At 41.7% G+C, this 15,238-nt stretch overlaps 1 protein-coding gene across 1 annotated transcript in view; it reads right to left on the reverse strand.

Moving 5' to 3' along the window:
- Positions 1-2,658: 2,658 nt before the first annotated feature.
- Positions 2,659-15,238, reverse strand: part of LOC108570613 (dynein assembly factor 1, axonemal homolog) — a 40,557-nt gene continuing 27,977 nt past the window's right edge. The window contains exons 3-16 of the mRNA XM_017932497.1: positions 8,119-9,611; positions 7,927-8,018; positions 7,616-7,837; positions 7,401-7,543; positions 6,944-7,107; positions 6,733-6,818; positions 6,054-6,181; positions 5,698-5,913; positions 5,213-5,462; positions 4,824-5,099; positions 4,651-4,757; positions 3,597-4,605; positions 3,034-3,533; positions 2,659-2,949 (exon numbers count right to left, since the gene is read on the reverse strand). Coding sequence (XP_017787986.1) covers positions 2,659-2,949; positions 3,034-3,533; positions 3,597-4,605; positions 4,651-4,757; positions 4,824-5,099; positions 5,213-5,462; positions 5,698-5,913; positions 6,054-6,181; positions 6,733-6,818; positions 6,944-7,107; positions 7,401-7,543; positions 7,616-7,837; positions 7,927-8,018; positions 8,119-9,611 — 4,977 coding nt within the window. The remainder of the gene's footprint in view (positions 2,950-3,033; positions 3,534-3,596; positions 4,606-4,650; positions 4,758-4,823; positions 5,100-5,212; positions 5,463-5,697; positions 5,914-6,053; positions 6,182-6,732; positions 6,819-6,943; positions 7,108-7,400; positions 7,544-7,615; positions 7,838-7,926; positions 8,019-8,118; positions 9,612-15,238) is intronic.

Raw genomic sequence — 15,238 nt, forward strand, 5'->3', positions numbered from 1 at the left:
CCATCGGTGTTCACACGAATGAAAATAAGAGAAAAATCACGAGAAAGGAACATTTTTCCCCTATTTTTACTCGTATCGACGTACCGAGACGAAGTTTCCAAAATTCCTAGGATCTAACCATCGAAACCGTGGAACATTGTTAAAGAAAAATCATCCCCAAAAAGAAAGAAAAGAAATTCTTCACTTTTGCTTTGCACAATTGTAAATGTGATCCAACGCAAAAAGCCACGTATTTACATATCTTCAGGAAGCATTTATATTTCGACCACTTGTTACTTTTGGAACATTTCGTTGAATGTTTCGCACGCGGTGATAATGCGAAAACACACCAACGCACGATGACAATCCTCCTTAAGGAAATAATTAAAGAAAAAAAATACCAAAAAAAAAAAAAAACGAAACACGAATAAAGAAGTAAACGATTACGTAGTACAAAGACGAGAGGTTAGAGACGTCGAGTAGCTCGTTGCACCTTCTAAAAGAAAAGGAGACAAAAGAAGCGGCGCACGAGTCGCTCGAATCGTACGACCCTTTTTTGCACGATGAAAACGGACCGGGGCGCGAGGACTCGTCTTAACCAAAAAAAAAAGCGGAAAAAAAAATAGGGATCAAGAATAAAAATCAAGCGAGGAATCAACGAGATCAACATTATTTTTCTCGGACTAGAAATACAAAGAAGACTGATAAAGCGCTCGAACGAGAGGAGTTCGAAATTTTCTCGCCCACCTGTCTGTGTCCCTTCCACTCTAATTCAACTGTTTTTCCTTTCTCTCTCTCTCTCCGCGGTGTGATTGCAAATTCGATCGAGAAGTATCTCGTTAGTGATTATCTGTTTTCGTTCAATCGCGCTCGTTCAATTTTAATCACGTTCGATTACCGGGAGGAAAAATGTTGGACAAAAAGGTGAAAGGATCGCCCATTTTCTCTCACGAAGTCGCCGATAACCACGCTTCTGGATCACGTTTAAAAAACAGATATAGAAACAAAGACGGAAGAGGAGACGAGAGTTCAAAGCGGCGAGCTTCGCGATAACCTTTTTCAATAACCCGTGGAAATTCTTTAATACTAAACGAGCAAGAGGTATAATGAAAAAAAAATCATAGACGTTTAAGGTACTCTCTCTCTGTAACATGTAACGTGTAAGGGCTGTCATGCATTAAATAATTAATTCATTGCTGCAGAAGTAAACGGCAGGCAACAACTATAAACAATACGATAGTAAGCGAAGATAAACCCAAAGAGGACGTATACACGACGTGGACAGAGGAAGTAGTTATTCGATGATCGAAAGAAAAACCATTCAATTTTTCTTCTTCTATTATTGGCGAAACGATCGGAAATTCTTCTCGTCTTTCCAACGAAGGTGTGCGTTTTCGTGTATTTTTTTTTTTTTTTTTTTTTTGTATCATCGACCCACCACTTCTTCGACACTCGGTATACAGTTCGGAAGAATCACTTACAATTAGGGAGCAACGGAGAATGCGTGAGTGTGTGAGAAAATAATTCCGCGAGAACGTTTGAATTTGTGTTCGTCTGGACGTGTGAGAAAGGGAAGAATGGCGCATGCGACCGAGATGAAGATATGAGAATGATGCGTGTGTATGAGAGTGAGTCTGAGACACGGGGAAAATGGACAATTTATAAATCTATTATTGTAATAATTATAGGAAAAAACAGTGGAGCATAATGTATCTGTACGTTTCTTTACTTCCTGCGTGGAGCCAGAGAGCAAGTAAGGTAGTTCTTAAGAGCACGCGAAAATAAAGGAGAGAAAACGAGAAAAAAAAACAGTAAAATGAGAAAAAAGTCGTATAGCGTTATATTATACAAGATATAAGAAGAAAAAAAAAATGGAAAGGGAAATGGTCGAACGGCGAGACGAAAATGCTGGTAAAGAAAGAAAAAATAGGTAGAGAGCGAGAAGAGAAGAGAAGAGAGGCAAGGTTCGACGCGGTGCGCGAAACGGAAGGAAAAAAAGAACTTCATTCCGATATCATCCTATTATAAACGTATAAACCAGAAAAGAAAAAAAACAAAAAAAGTATCACGAGCTTTCTGCCAAGCTTTTGCGGAGACACGGGATCATTCATTGTCGAATCCTCCTGGGTGTGTTCTCGACGAACGACGAAAACGTAAAGAGAAACGTCGGAGAACTATAATTGTTTCGTTTGCAAGCAGCCAATCGTCATTATACATAATTACAGATTAATTATTCTTACTATTAATTACGGTTCATCAGATCACCGCCATCATCGTTATTATTATTATATAATTGATGTGAGTGTGGACAAAGAAAAAAAATAAAGTGTACGTAGTAGAAGAGACGTCTAAATATGCCACAATCCGTCGTTTAGGTTGCCCTTCCGTCGATGATATATATTTTGCTTGCTTCTTCTTTCAACTTTTGCAATTTTATACGGAAACTTCATTCGCGCAGCTTTTAACGTGTAAATGGAATTTTCAGTTGGAACTTAAGTCGAGTTTATTTGAATACAAAAGAAGAAAATACAACTTAACTTACGAAATCTACCATCTTTTCTGATACATATTTGTAAAGTGAAATTATTTATCGATTTTTTTTTTTTTTTTTTTTTCTAAATTCAAGTATTAACAATTCTTCGAACTTCGCGCTACAGATTTCACGTTAAAACTATCTCTTCACTGTTGTTCAACTACTTGCATCTCCAAACTTTTCCTCACCATCCCGCCATTTTCTCTCTCTGCGTGAAGAATTTTATCATTTTTATCACTGCCATCGTTATTCACGAAAGGTAATTCCTTAGTTTCGTCTGTTTTTATAGTACACTCTTGAGAAGACTCTGTGAGAATTTTTTTGCTCGAGTTCTCATCTTTTTCATCGATATTCCTGTTCGAATCTGCATCTTCTACTTCCTGCGCAGGATCGTCCTTCAACAGGTTCATGAAAAACTTTCTGCTGTCGTCGATTTCCTAAAGGTAACGTCATCTTATTAATATAAAAAGTATGATTTAAAAAATAAATATGTAAAATTAAATTTAACTCGTTTCACTGACTAATTTATCACTGCCATTGGCGGAAGATCGTTCAAGTAGCAATTTTCCTTTCGCCATAGCTTCTCTGGAGATCCTCTTCAATTTCTCAGCCGATTTTTTCCCTCTTTCTCTCTGCTCGTCGGTCTTTGGTGCATTAATGCTTCTCAATATTTTCTCTTTCAATGCTGGATCCATTTCGCAATCTTCAGGGTAGGCAAGTGTTTCTTCAGGTTCCTCGACATCGTCTACATTCGTCGATGTCTCTGAAATCACCTCGATTAGTGGCTTTGTTTGTTCATTGCTCGATTGTTTCGTCTCCATTGGCGATGAAACGTCGCGTTTCTTTTCTTCGGGATCTACCCTGCTGCTCTTCATGAAATCTGGCTCGATCAGCAGCTTCTTCTTGCTGTTCATCTGTTGTAAATGTGCGCAAAATTCTTGAAAGAGGTTTGCACCTTTTTTTGGCATAGACTTTTCAGCATCTTCGGATTCCTTTAGGATTCGAGCGATCGATTGTACGTCTGAAATAAACATCGTTTTACAAATAGAACTAATTTTCGTTGTATCTACGTTGTAACACTCACCTGACTGTTGCGTATTATGTGAATCAGATTTTTGTTCCTTTTCGAGACTTCGAAGTTCGTCCAAAGATTTCTGTGAATTTTCAGGAGTTGGATAAGATAAAAAGTTGGAATTCACCGTCAAAAAATCCTTCTGATGACACTTTCTTAGGTTCCATTTTCCCTCGGAATCTTTGTTTGTTATCAGACTCTCTATACACTTGTCTATTAAAGGCGACTCTTTTTTCATAAATTTCTTCGCTTCTCTCAACATATGTTGTCTACATCTCGCAGTCACTTCGCTGGCACTCCTTCGATCGCTCGAATCTTTCTCAACGTCGATTTCCTCGATCAAATGCGATTTTTTACTAACTACATTTAGGTACTCGCTGTCGCATGTTCTCTTATGCGATTTAGACGAGTTATTCGACTTTTCTGTGACAGTATTTCGAATTTCGACGTCTGATAGCACTTGGACATTTTTCAAAGTATCAGAGGAGATTGCTGAATTACTTTTTACGTTTACTTCTGTGTTAATTTCTGGACTTTCGTAATTATTAATTACAGTTTTCACAGACTCGTTATCTGACTCGTCGTCGTCGGTGATATTGACAGGGTTTGCTTCCAAGATTTCGATTTTCACACATTTCTTTTTGGTAGCTTCTTGATCGTTGTCTAACTTTGATGTACCATCAATGGAAGACTCCACTGTCTCTTCAACGCCTTCTTCAACTTCTTCTATGGCCAGCAATTCACGAGAACTGGTCGTTCTCGACATTTTTTCTGACTTCACGTCAATTCCACTTTTCTGATCCATCTCCATGAAGAAAGAATCGAAGACACTTGAAAAACGCTGTTCATTTTCTTCTTTTTCAGTAGCTTCGCTGTATATAGAATTATCTTCTCTTTCAGGGTATGTTTTCTCATCTTCCAGCATAATTTCAGGACACCGTTTCAGGTTCAATAAATCGTAAACGCTTGGAGAAGCAGAAATTTGCTTCTTCGTGTCATCTCGTTCATCGTTGCAAACTTTCTCCTCCAAAATTGTAACTTTTTTAGTTTTTCCTAATTTTTGAACCTCTTCTTCTCTCTTTTTCATGATTTCCCTCACTTTCAATTTTCTCTCCTTAGTACTCCACCATTTGAAATTCTCTTCTTCTTTCATCCCTCTCGAAGATTCTTTCTCTTCCTGTTCACCGCTCGTGTCGCATTTTAATTCAGAATTTGCTTCAGCGTCTTCACCCCAGAAACCCTTCACCTCGCCATTTTTAAACACGATTTTATTCTCCTCCACGAATTTGTCCATATCAGCGCAGAATTCTTTCATATCCTCTCTGATACTGCTCAACTGATTGCTCAAAGGATGTGAATTGGTGTTTCCTCGACGATTATCGAAAATATCGTTGCTCGAACTTCCTTCTTCGTTTACAGTATCCACAATTTTTCCCTCTTTCTTCTCTCTCGCCTCCATCGAGTAGAAAATATCGCAAGAAACGGAGGAATCTTTGGTCAACTTTTGTTCTCCAGCTGAAATTAAAGGAAAGTATTAGCGGGACGTGCTCGAAATATTTTTCGCGGTACTCGTAACCAAGTGTTTTTCTCGTCGGAGTAATCGTATTCGGAATTGGTGTGTAATTTACTATCGTGTTTGGTCCCCTGCTCGTAACATGCTGGTGTAATTTCATTGGTCTCGTTGCTCGTCTCCAGGACAAGTTTCTCGTAATGGGCCAGTTCTCTTCCCAGAGCATGACCACCTGGTGGATCATCGATACTTCTTCTCTCGTCCAAAATTTTCTTCCCCAGTCTCTTATGCTCTGCGTCGCCTGCCACATATTCCCTCGCCTCCTCTATCTCTTCCACCAATTTTTTCGCCGTTCTACACGTTGGAGCCTGAGGAAACGTTAAATTTTTCTCTAAAATCCCTATTCTCGTCCTTGGAGATATTTCTAACTTTCTCTATTTTTGTCGATCAGCGATAATTAAAAAATCCTTTTTACCAATTCTTACGATAACAATAATTTTCATTTAAAACAAATATCAACAGCACTGCTGTACAGTGGTACTCGAAAGAGAAACGTGTTATGGTGGCACTCGACCACGAAATATACAGACCAGAGAGAAATACCTTTGCTCGCCAGGGTAACAAAATTTCCTCGCCAATCTGACTGGAAGCTTTTCTTCCTTCCTCCGCCATTGGCCTCCTTCCGTCACTTTTCTCGACTCCTTTTTGCCCCGTTCCATCCTCCTCGACGTTCTCCACCTCTTCGTCCGATGACGAGGACGCGGAGGAGCCAGCGGAGGATGAGCCGTCTGACTTTTTCTTCCTTCCCTCCAGTTTGAGCTTGAACGTTCCATCAGGGCCGGGCAACAGACAGGGGTTTCACGTGGTGAATGATGAAATAGTGGAGATGGGACCGATGGGTGGTGAATATTATTCGAAGCACGAATTCTGTACCAGACCTTGACAAAACTAGTTCTTACCAGCTCGCTGCTCGTGCACACAACCGTGTCCGTGGCTACTTCTTCGTCCTCCTTCGTCTTCTTCTTATCCTCCGCCTCCTTTTTGGACGTCTCGACCGGTTTGCACAGCTTCCTTTTGTTTATCAGGGCTTTCGAGGGCGGGCGCAGGTCCGCGGGTAAACAGAGATCGAACGGATAACAGATTAGATCGGTTTGCAGCTCCCTAACATACACTTCTAGCCAAAAGTTTCCTATAGACGCGCCTAGATCGATCACTGTCGCGCATTCTCGTCATTTTCCTCGAGACATCGGTGTAATTTTCACGATACTCGAACGACAGTTTGCAGTGTCCCAAAGTTTCGTAGTTCTCCAAAAATCTTGCACACTTTGAGTTGCAAGATGTGAAGAAAATCGAACTTAAAATTTTCAGTGCGACTCTTCAGGAATCGAGCCCTCTGTTAGTTAAGAAAATTTTTACACCGATTCTATAGACGGACTATGACGGAAAAATCTCGGCAATTGTGTTTGCGCATGGTTGGATCAATGAGGCACGGTTATCGAGTCAAGAGTATCAAAGATGGCGGAGCACTGGCGGGTTTGGAAAGCGTCTCTCGTGCAGAGATAAAAAAATCGAGAGCGACCGTTTCGTTCAGGAGCCAAACAAGTCCTATACATCATCCACCTTTCGATTTTTACTCACCTTGCACGCTATCATTGATTTTCTTCTGCTCCGCCTCGATCCACCGTTTCCTCTCGGCCGCTTCTTCGTCCGGTCCTCCTCGCATCCTGTCTTCGTGACAGTTTCGTTAGCTTGTAACACTACTTTCGTACCTCGTTTCTCAATACGTCCAATTCAAACAATTTTTTACCATCGTCGTACCCAAGAAAAATACTCAATCCAACCCACTCACCAAGCTTCTGCACAGGCGCGATCACGCGGGAACACCGGTCTGTCGTCCAGATACTTCAAGTTTTTGCATTTCAAAATCATAGTCTTGCGGTACAGTTGAATGGTCTTCAAAACTGGATTGCCCATCAACGATATCACTCTCAACTCCTTCGTATCTCCTAAAATCTTCGTCGTCGCGACACATTCACCCGTTGTTAATCGTTCCGTTTGTACATGTATACGCAGATATTTTCGGCAGTTGGCCCAAACGTTTTCTCGCCCAACGTGCCGAAAGCAAAGAAAAAAGAAGGAAAGAGGCACGCACGTTTCAAAAAAAAAAAAAAATATCACCAGTTACAAAACCGCTCGAGCACTTTCGTAAAAGCGTGAAATTACATCACTGTCGCGCGGAGAGCCGAGGCGGGCGTCTCGAAGTGACGCCAGAGGCCTGTACGATTAAGGAGACATAACGGACTCACATTAACGACATGGTCGGTTTCTATCCTGTTGTGAGAAATATCCAGTACAGAGAGGCTGTCGAGCGATCGGAGATGTTCAATGTCAGCGGTTTCTTGCAGGTAGTTGTGCGACAGGTTTAGAGTATTCAGGAACTTCAAGCTATCTGAAAGCGGAGGCACGTCAAGGTCAAGGTCATCAAGGATACAACAACGAGGTGTGCGGGGACCCGAGTTACCGAGATTCTCGATCCTCCGTATAGTGTTGTAAGAGAGGTTGAGAGTGTCGAGCCGCGTCAGACACTCGAGGTTCTCGATTTTCTTTATCAGGTTGTTGTGAAGGTACAGGCACTTCAGCTCGCTCTGGTTCTCCAAATTCGCGATCTCGCGGATCCCGTTGTTCTCCAGCCATAGACACTTGAGACCCGTGTATTTCTCGAGATTCTCGATGAAAGAGAAACCTGGAGAAAATACAGGAAGTCAAAATTTCGATAACGTAATTACTTGGACGGCGGTTTTACTCCAAATTTATTTTGGTAAAAACGGTAACCTTTGTAATGGAGATATAGCACGTCGTTCAAATGGGGTGTCTGATAGAGTTTGTTCAATTTGCAGTGCTTCTTTAGATAGGCCTCCGTCATTCTGAAATCAGGTAAGTTTACTTTACCAGACGTAAAATTGCTATATCGCGAGAACGTTGATAAGGACGCATTTTTGTATTGTATCGGTTACGCAAATATACCTGATAGTGTGCTTCTTCTCGTCGAAATCGTAGACCTTCCCTTTGATGTACGTTCTCTCTGGTTCTTTCCGAAATTCCCAGAAAAGGGAATCTTCAGTGTCAGCCATGATGTCCTCGACGATTCCGTTCACCACCATTTTTGCTGTCATCGTTTCACTTTCTTCTGAAATTTCTGATTCGGGTTTTTCTTCGGAGATTTCTTTCTCCGGGTAAAATTCCTCCGTTTCTATTTTCCGAGGGATAACTTGAAGACACTCTTGTAGCAGCATTTCTGTGCGACGTTTCTCCTCCTCTTCTGCAAATTTTTGCGAATTTTTCGACTTGAAATTTTCCGCTACTTGATCTTTAGTCAGTGGCATCTCGATGATTTCAGTGTTCTTCTTTACTTCGTCGACACTGTCATCGGAATCGCTGTTGTAGCCTTCCAGAGACTTCGTTTCAGCGACAAACTTTTCGATATTGTTGAACTCCACCGATAGATCTTTCAAAGCCTCGTTTTTCCTGTTCTCTATTTCCGCTTTTCCTTCGGCGATCTTTTTCAACGTCTCTCGAACTTCTTCTTCGGTTTTCGGGCAGACTAACTCGGTAATCTCTGCTAGTTTCTCTAGGTACTCTTCTGGAGAACCTGAATCTGCGTGCTTGACGTCACTTTCCGTGAAATCTTCCACCAAAGTCTCCTCTGTCTTTGCTTCTTTCGCTTCCTGGCCAAATTCTACTTTTCCACAAGATTCTTCGACAATTTCTTCTATTATCACCGAATCTTTTATTTTCTTCTTCGAAAGAATTTCATCTGCTTCCTCTAAACTTGCCTCGAACTTAGGCTCCTTCATGCTGTCTCTGTATTCGAAGTAATCGTTGATGTTCACGTTAGGCGAGGAATAGACGAAGTTCCTGTCGCTCTCTTCTTCGGAGTCGCTCGAAAAATCCAAACTTTCCGACGATTTCTTCTCTGTTCTCACTTCTTCGATCACTTCGTCCTCGATTATGGTAACAGAATGTTCACTTTTCACGTCACTCTTGGCGCAGTCTTCATTTTCTACGTCCGTTTTAATCAGATCTTCTCTACTTTGATCGGAAACAACATCTTCAGACTTAGCATCGATGAACGATGGATCGAAATCGTGGATCTTCTTCTCGCAAGAATCCTCGAACGACTGTTGACAGTATGAATTCGCGCAGCAAGTGTCGCCTTCCTCAGCATCGTCGAACATCAACGTGTCATCCAGATCACTGTCACTGTCCTTTTCAGCTTTGGTAGAATTGTAGTAAGAGAGATTTTCACAAGTAACGTCGAACATCGCGCTGCAATCGAAGTAAGACAGCCAGTTCGAGTCGTCCTCATTATCGGCTTCCGGTATCGATTCTGGCGTCGATTTCAACGTGGATACTTGTTGATCCAACTCGTTTTTCTCCCATTCTGATCCCATTTTCGTGAGAACGTCCGAGGACGACGTTGCAAGGACTTCGAAGTCCACGATGGAATCTGTCGGTATCTTTGAACGAAGGAAAGATAAGTGAACTTTTGCACGACAATCTTGAGGAATAAACGAAGAAAAAATGAATGAATGAATTAATCAATCTGAATTTTCACTGTTTGAAGATTTTAGGTAACTAGGGAAACGTTAACCTCAATTTTCTACTCTGTCCAATTGTCACTTTATCTTCTTGAAATTTTGAACGAAAAGATGTACGACATTAAAGAAGAATTGATGATTAGCAAAGATTCTAACCGAATTTTTAATTTCTGTTTTAGATAAGGATGCACTACTTGCTGGAACGTCGAGCCTTGCTTCACCCGAGGATCTCTTCTCCACGATGTTCGCTTGAAAATCACACTCTTCCTGCATCTTACCTCTCGATAACTCCGCGCAAAAGTAACGTCCCTTAAAAATTCTCGATTTATCAACAATTTCACGAAAGCATACTCCGAGACGAACTCTCGGAAATACAAGAAACTCGTCTTAACAGCTCTTGTTGCCTAGGTTTCGTTTGATCGATAAAATTCCTGCGCTCGCCACTCTTCACACAGTTGCAATGTAAATCTACGAAACAGTCGCTTATGTACAAATGTCCTTGAAGTTTTCTTGCAAATTTTTCGGTCCGCAGCCAGGTTCTATCTGAAAGCGGTAATGTATGCAACAATTCAGTTCTTTAGACGTTAGGCAAATCCTTAGCGGTGGTAAAAGTAGAAGAACAAGGTGCAAGATCAGTATGGAAAAGGTCAACTTGGTATCTAAATAGTTGTGTCCCCAAATTACCATTTTCGTTCGAGACACGTTCGTTCTTTCCCCGCAACTTCGTTAAATTCACGAGTCTGGAAGGACCCCGAGCGAAGGCGAGAACCTAGTTGGAAAAATGTGGCAAATTCGGAAGGCGAGAGCCCGCGTATCTCTACCCCGTCGAATCTTCCATGTTGATGGAGGAATATCTGGCGATCTGAAAGTGTACTACGGTTTGTTATTTAGTTTATAGGGTATCTGATCCGTGTATCTATTCTATGGAGAACCTCGTTTTGCTTTCGTTGCGTCTGGGATGCCCCCCGATGGCACTTGTTTTTCCAACAGCTCGGTGTCCCAGGCCGACGATGATGTTCGAGAATGAATGCTATCAACATAATTCAGCGGAAAAGGCTCAGCGCCGATTCGCAAAGCGTCGCGACGAATCGGATCGATGGAAACGGGTAATCGGCTCGGCCGCGAGCCTTTCAGCAAGTCGACCCGCATCCTCTTTTTTCCCTCAAGGCGATTCCCGGTCATCTACTCAGCAGCAAGACGCGTCGCTCTGCGCAGCTAGATGTATTACACGTCCACTCTCCTCTTTTTCACCCTGTTCACTCGGATTTCGCTTTTCACGTCCCCGATTCATCGAGCACCGCGGCCAATTTTCTTCCTCGAGAACCGTTGAAGAGCCTCCGAACGCTGGTCAATCCGTTTCGCGTAAATAAAGAGCGTTCTATCGTGTCATCTTTCTTCTTTTCAAACGCCAGGTCGCACGAAAAGTATACAACGTTCTTGAAGTCATGAAGTCGAGCAAAAAATCATATATTAACGTGTTTCCCTGTGTTCGTTCGCGTTGTTTTATTCATCAGGAAGACGATGCAAGATATCAAGTGGCCGGAATTAAAATAGATTACGACCGTATTACCGCATATGTGATTTCGTTCTTGCGGTGGCAAGTAGATAACTCGCTACAGGGTCGACGGAAACGGGAAATTGCACCACAGCTCCATATTCTAGGCATCCCTCCCTTTTCGTCTGCTCAGACGCGCCTTCCTGTGCAGTTTTCTCCACCGAGTGACGGTGAAGCTGCTATCTCTTCACCGTGTGGAAATTAGATACTCGGTGGTAGATTGTAGGCAATCGAACCAGTGACATCTATTCGGAAGCTTTGCACAGAGTCCAAACAAACTCGTTTCGCTCGTATCTTGGATCGTCGGATGAAAATTGGGGTATTCTTTTGGAAATGTGAGAAGGCCTAGAAGGTGTTTCTTATCTAGGATGAAATTTAGGTGAATTTTCGTGACACCAGAAGAAGTGATGTCTAGCGAAAGCGAAACCAGGAAATTAGTGTCTCTCTCGCTGTTACGATTCGGCACGCGTGACTAAATATTCCGATGGACGTTAATGACCGTGCACTTATAGTAGATAATATTACTCGAACGTTTAATGTCTGCTGACACAGAAAACCGAGAAGATTACAAGGAAGTTACACGTGTATCTTGACGCCGCGTAATAGGACACTTTTTGGTTCCAGCGATAGCAACGTGAGTGATATCAAGTTTTTGGCTCATCGATATTGCGCAACGCTTCTTTTTCTCTATCGTTTCTTCGTGAGAAATGACAACGACATAGGAGTATGCTCCATTCGTCTATCGAAAGAAATAGATAGAAAAAGAATCCAATTGAACTCGTTAAAATCCCTGTGGAAAAAAAAAAATCGAAACAAAAATTGATTGCCAAATAAATGATAAAAATAACTGAAGAAAGTCGATCGACCTCCAGAGTAATAAAATGTCGCAAATTCTCTACGAAACGATTCAGATTTGGACAGGACGCTGTTGAGTCTGAACTGGTGTCTCGGAATCGCAGATGAAATGGTAACATATTTCGAGAGCTGGGATTTTTTGTTACGGTAAAGCGATTCAATGACTGGAAAACAATTTCGAGACGCGTCTGTTAGCTTTCATGAGCCGTCGCGTGACCATGACCTCGACGATCAAGCGTCTGTCGCACTTCGAAACCGAGTTCACCTAGCTTTCAATCACCTTTTTTCCTCCACCGATCCACTATCACCTCCACCGCGATATCGATGTTTCCTCAGGTAGGAAAGGATAACGATAATTCTACGTTAAAGAACGCTTCCTCAAGGTTGAAAGAATATCGTCGACCTTCCGTAAGAAAGATGATTAGTGCAGAGAATAACGGAGGTACGATTTGACACGCGAAACGACACTGTTGAATTATTGAACCATCCAGGATAGATAGATAGATAGATAGAGAGGGAACTAAGAGGATTAAAAGACTAGAGATAAAGATTAGAATTTCAACAAAGCGATAAAATTATTCAACCGTGGTTAAATTTACTTTTCGATGGATATCGCCGCGACCTTGATTTCGCGTATCACCAACATTGTCGATTCCTTCGTCAGCTATGTCAGTTTCCGTTTCTTTCGTTATTGAGAATTAGCAGTACAGGAAGTTTCTTTAATCTTTTGTTTTTTTCAATTCAACATTTCGAAGAATTAGCAAGATTAATATTTCTCCAAAATTTCAATCGAATTGTACCTCAAAGTATGTGAAAGAAAAAGGAAAAGAGTGTCGAACCACGTTACTTTTAATTTTATTCAATTATTCGTCGAGAGAGAGAGAGAAAAAAAAAGTATAAAACTATACCAGGTAAGGAGCGGCTAAAATTTTTGGTATGGGACTAAATTCGACGTCCGCGAGACGCGTGGTGACCATGACCTCGAGGAACGCCCATCACGCGCTCACCGAGGTCCCCCGTTTCGTGTACCACGATATATGTATACGCGGGGAGGGAATCGAGACGGGCATTCGATCGGCTCGATCACGACTCGAATGCATTATGTAATTGACGGCTTCCCTTTTTCTTCCTCTATCTTCGCCTCCTCTCTTCAGCCATCCTCTCTCTCTCTCTCTCTCTATCCACATGGTGTGTGCTTTTTTGAAAAGCAAAATAGCCGTGGGTGGACAGCGTCCTCTCCTTGAGAATTAAGGATCACATGTCTATGGTGGAGAAGACGGAATCGTATTTGAATACGCTTTGAATCCGCGATAGACATCGAAATTCGTGGATTTAAAGAGCCCATCGTAGAGGATCCAATTGTCTTGCCATTTTAAAATGGAACCTTTTCGTCGTCAGCTGATTATCGGTTTGCGAAAGGGTGATCGATGGGAATTTTTTGAAATTGCTACCTTTGCGATTTTAATTTACAGGTAACTCCCGCGTTTACGAATTAATTGGTTCACGATTCTCCGTATAATTTAACCCTTTGTCAGTCTAATAAAATTCTGAAATAAGGTAATGAAAATTTTATTTCACAGGTATTTTTGTAATAATTACGCCGGGTATGATCATTTTTGAAACAAGGGATAAACTCTACGTCGTAGTTGTGACTTTTTAACTTTCTTCCTAAGAGTCTCTCTTGAGTTAAACAGTTAAATGTTTCACGCTTTACCGGAGTCTCAGGCGGGATAAACTGTCGAAGGGTTGAAATAAAAATTCCTATCGAAAAAATTTGTGAAGGGAGAATTACCTGGCTTTACCTGTAAAATATGTACATCGTAGTTGAGGGGATATCGAAGATTCTGAATGTAAATCACTGTCACGGTCTGTTGAGTAAGCCCGTGGCAATGAAAATTTGTCGAGACTCGGTAATTCTCGGTTTTGCAACGAGATAACGAATGGTGTGTGGGTCCATTCGGCGGCCCTTTTCACCTCGAACTTATGCAACGAAGTTTTACAATCATACACTTCCATAAGGAATCGAAAAGCTCTGTCCACGTGTATGTATATACCTGAAGACAACTATATCGAAAAATTCGTCACGGGTTATACGCGCGACAACCAGCATGACGAAAAAGTCAATTAGCAAGTATAATCGAGCCGTCAGCTGACCTATGACAACGTAACCCTGTCATCATTCTAAGAGCATGGCGCAATTTTGGTATAAATTATCGAAACGTTCCCAGCCAGCAGTTGGATCACGATCGTCCGTGCCGATCAGCAAGTATAATGAACTATCGGCCGACCTATGACAACGTGTCATCCACTGTACAAAATTGGTCTACTTTGTAGGCCAAGGGAAGCTCGAGTGTCGAAAGTGTTCTCCAAAAGGGAGACGAAAGTTTCCCTTGGATCCGTGGACCAATTACAAGAGAGTATCGATCATTTGTGCTTGATTTCCCTTCTTTTTTTTCAAGTTGAAGAATTTTTTTGGCTCTTCTAGAGGAAAATAGTTTAATTATTGGAGAGATTGAAGTGTCGAACGTGTTCTCCAAAGAAAGCGAAAATTTCACTTGGATCCCTGTCAAATTACGACAGAGTATCGATTATCTACGCTTAATTTTCCTTTCTTTCTTCAAATTAAAGAATTTTTTTAAATCTTCCAAGGGAAAGTAGTTTAATTATTAGAGAATCTCAAGTGTCAAAAGTGTTCTCCAGAGGAAGACGAAAATTTCACTTGGATCCCTGTCAAATTACGTCAGAGTATCGATGATCTACGCTTAATTTTCCTTTCTTTCTTCAAATTGAAAAACGTTCCATTCTTCCTGGGTAGGTATCACCTACAATAAGTTCCCTGAAAACTGATCGAACAACGCTAGATACGAAACGCCGAGATCAGCGATACCACTTGCCGGAGGAAAAGTGATCTCGATGTCCGACAGTACCCTGATCGCAAGAAAGCAGTTATACACGATACCAGAGATACTGGTCGATCGATTAATCGTGGAGAGGCTTCGGTTGCAGCCGGTGTTCCATGGAACAGCATGTAACTTTGTAACGGAATACAACGAAGTTATTCGGCCATCGAGATGCGCACCAGGAAAAAAATGTGTCGATCGAGCGTGATCGGAGAGCCAATAAGGAGAGTAAAGGA

Source organism: Habropoda laboriosa, unplaced genomic scaffold, assembly GCF_001263275.1.
Source record: "Habropoda laboriosa isolate 0110345459 unplaced genomic scaffold, ASM126327v1 scaffold101, whole genome shotgun sequence".
NCBI lineage: Eukaryota > Metazoa > Arthropoda > Insecta > Hymenoptera > Apidae > Habropoda > Habropoda laboriosa.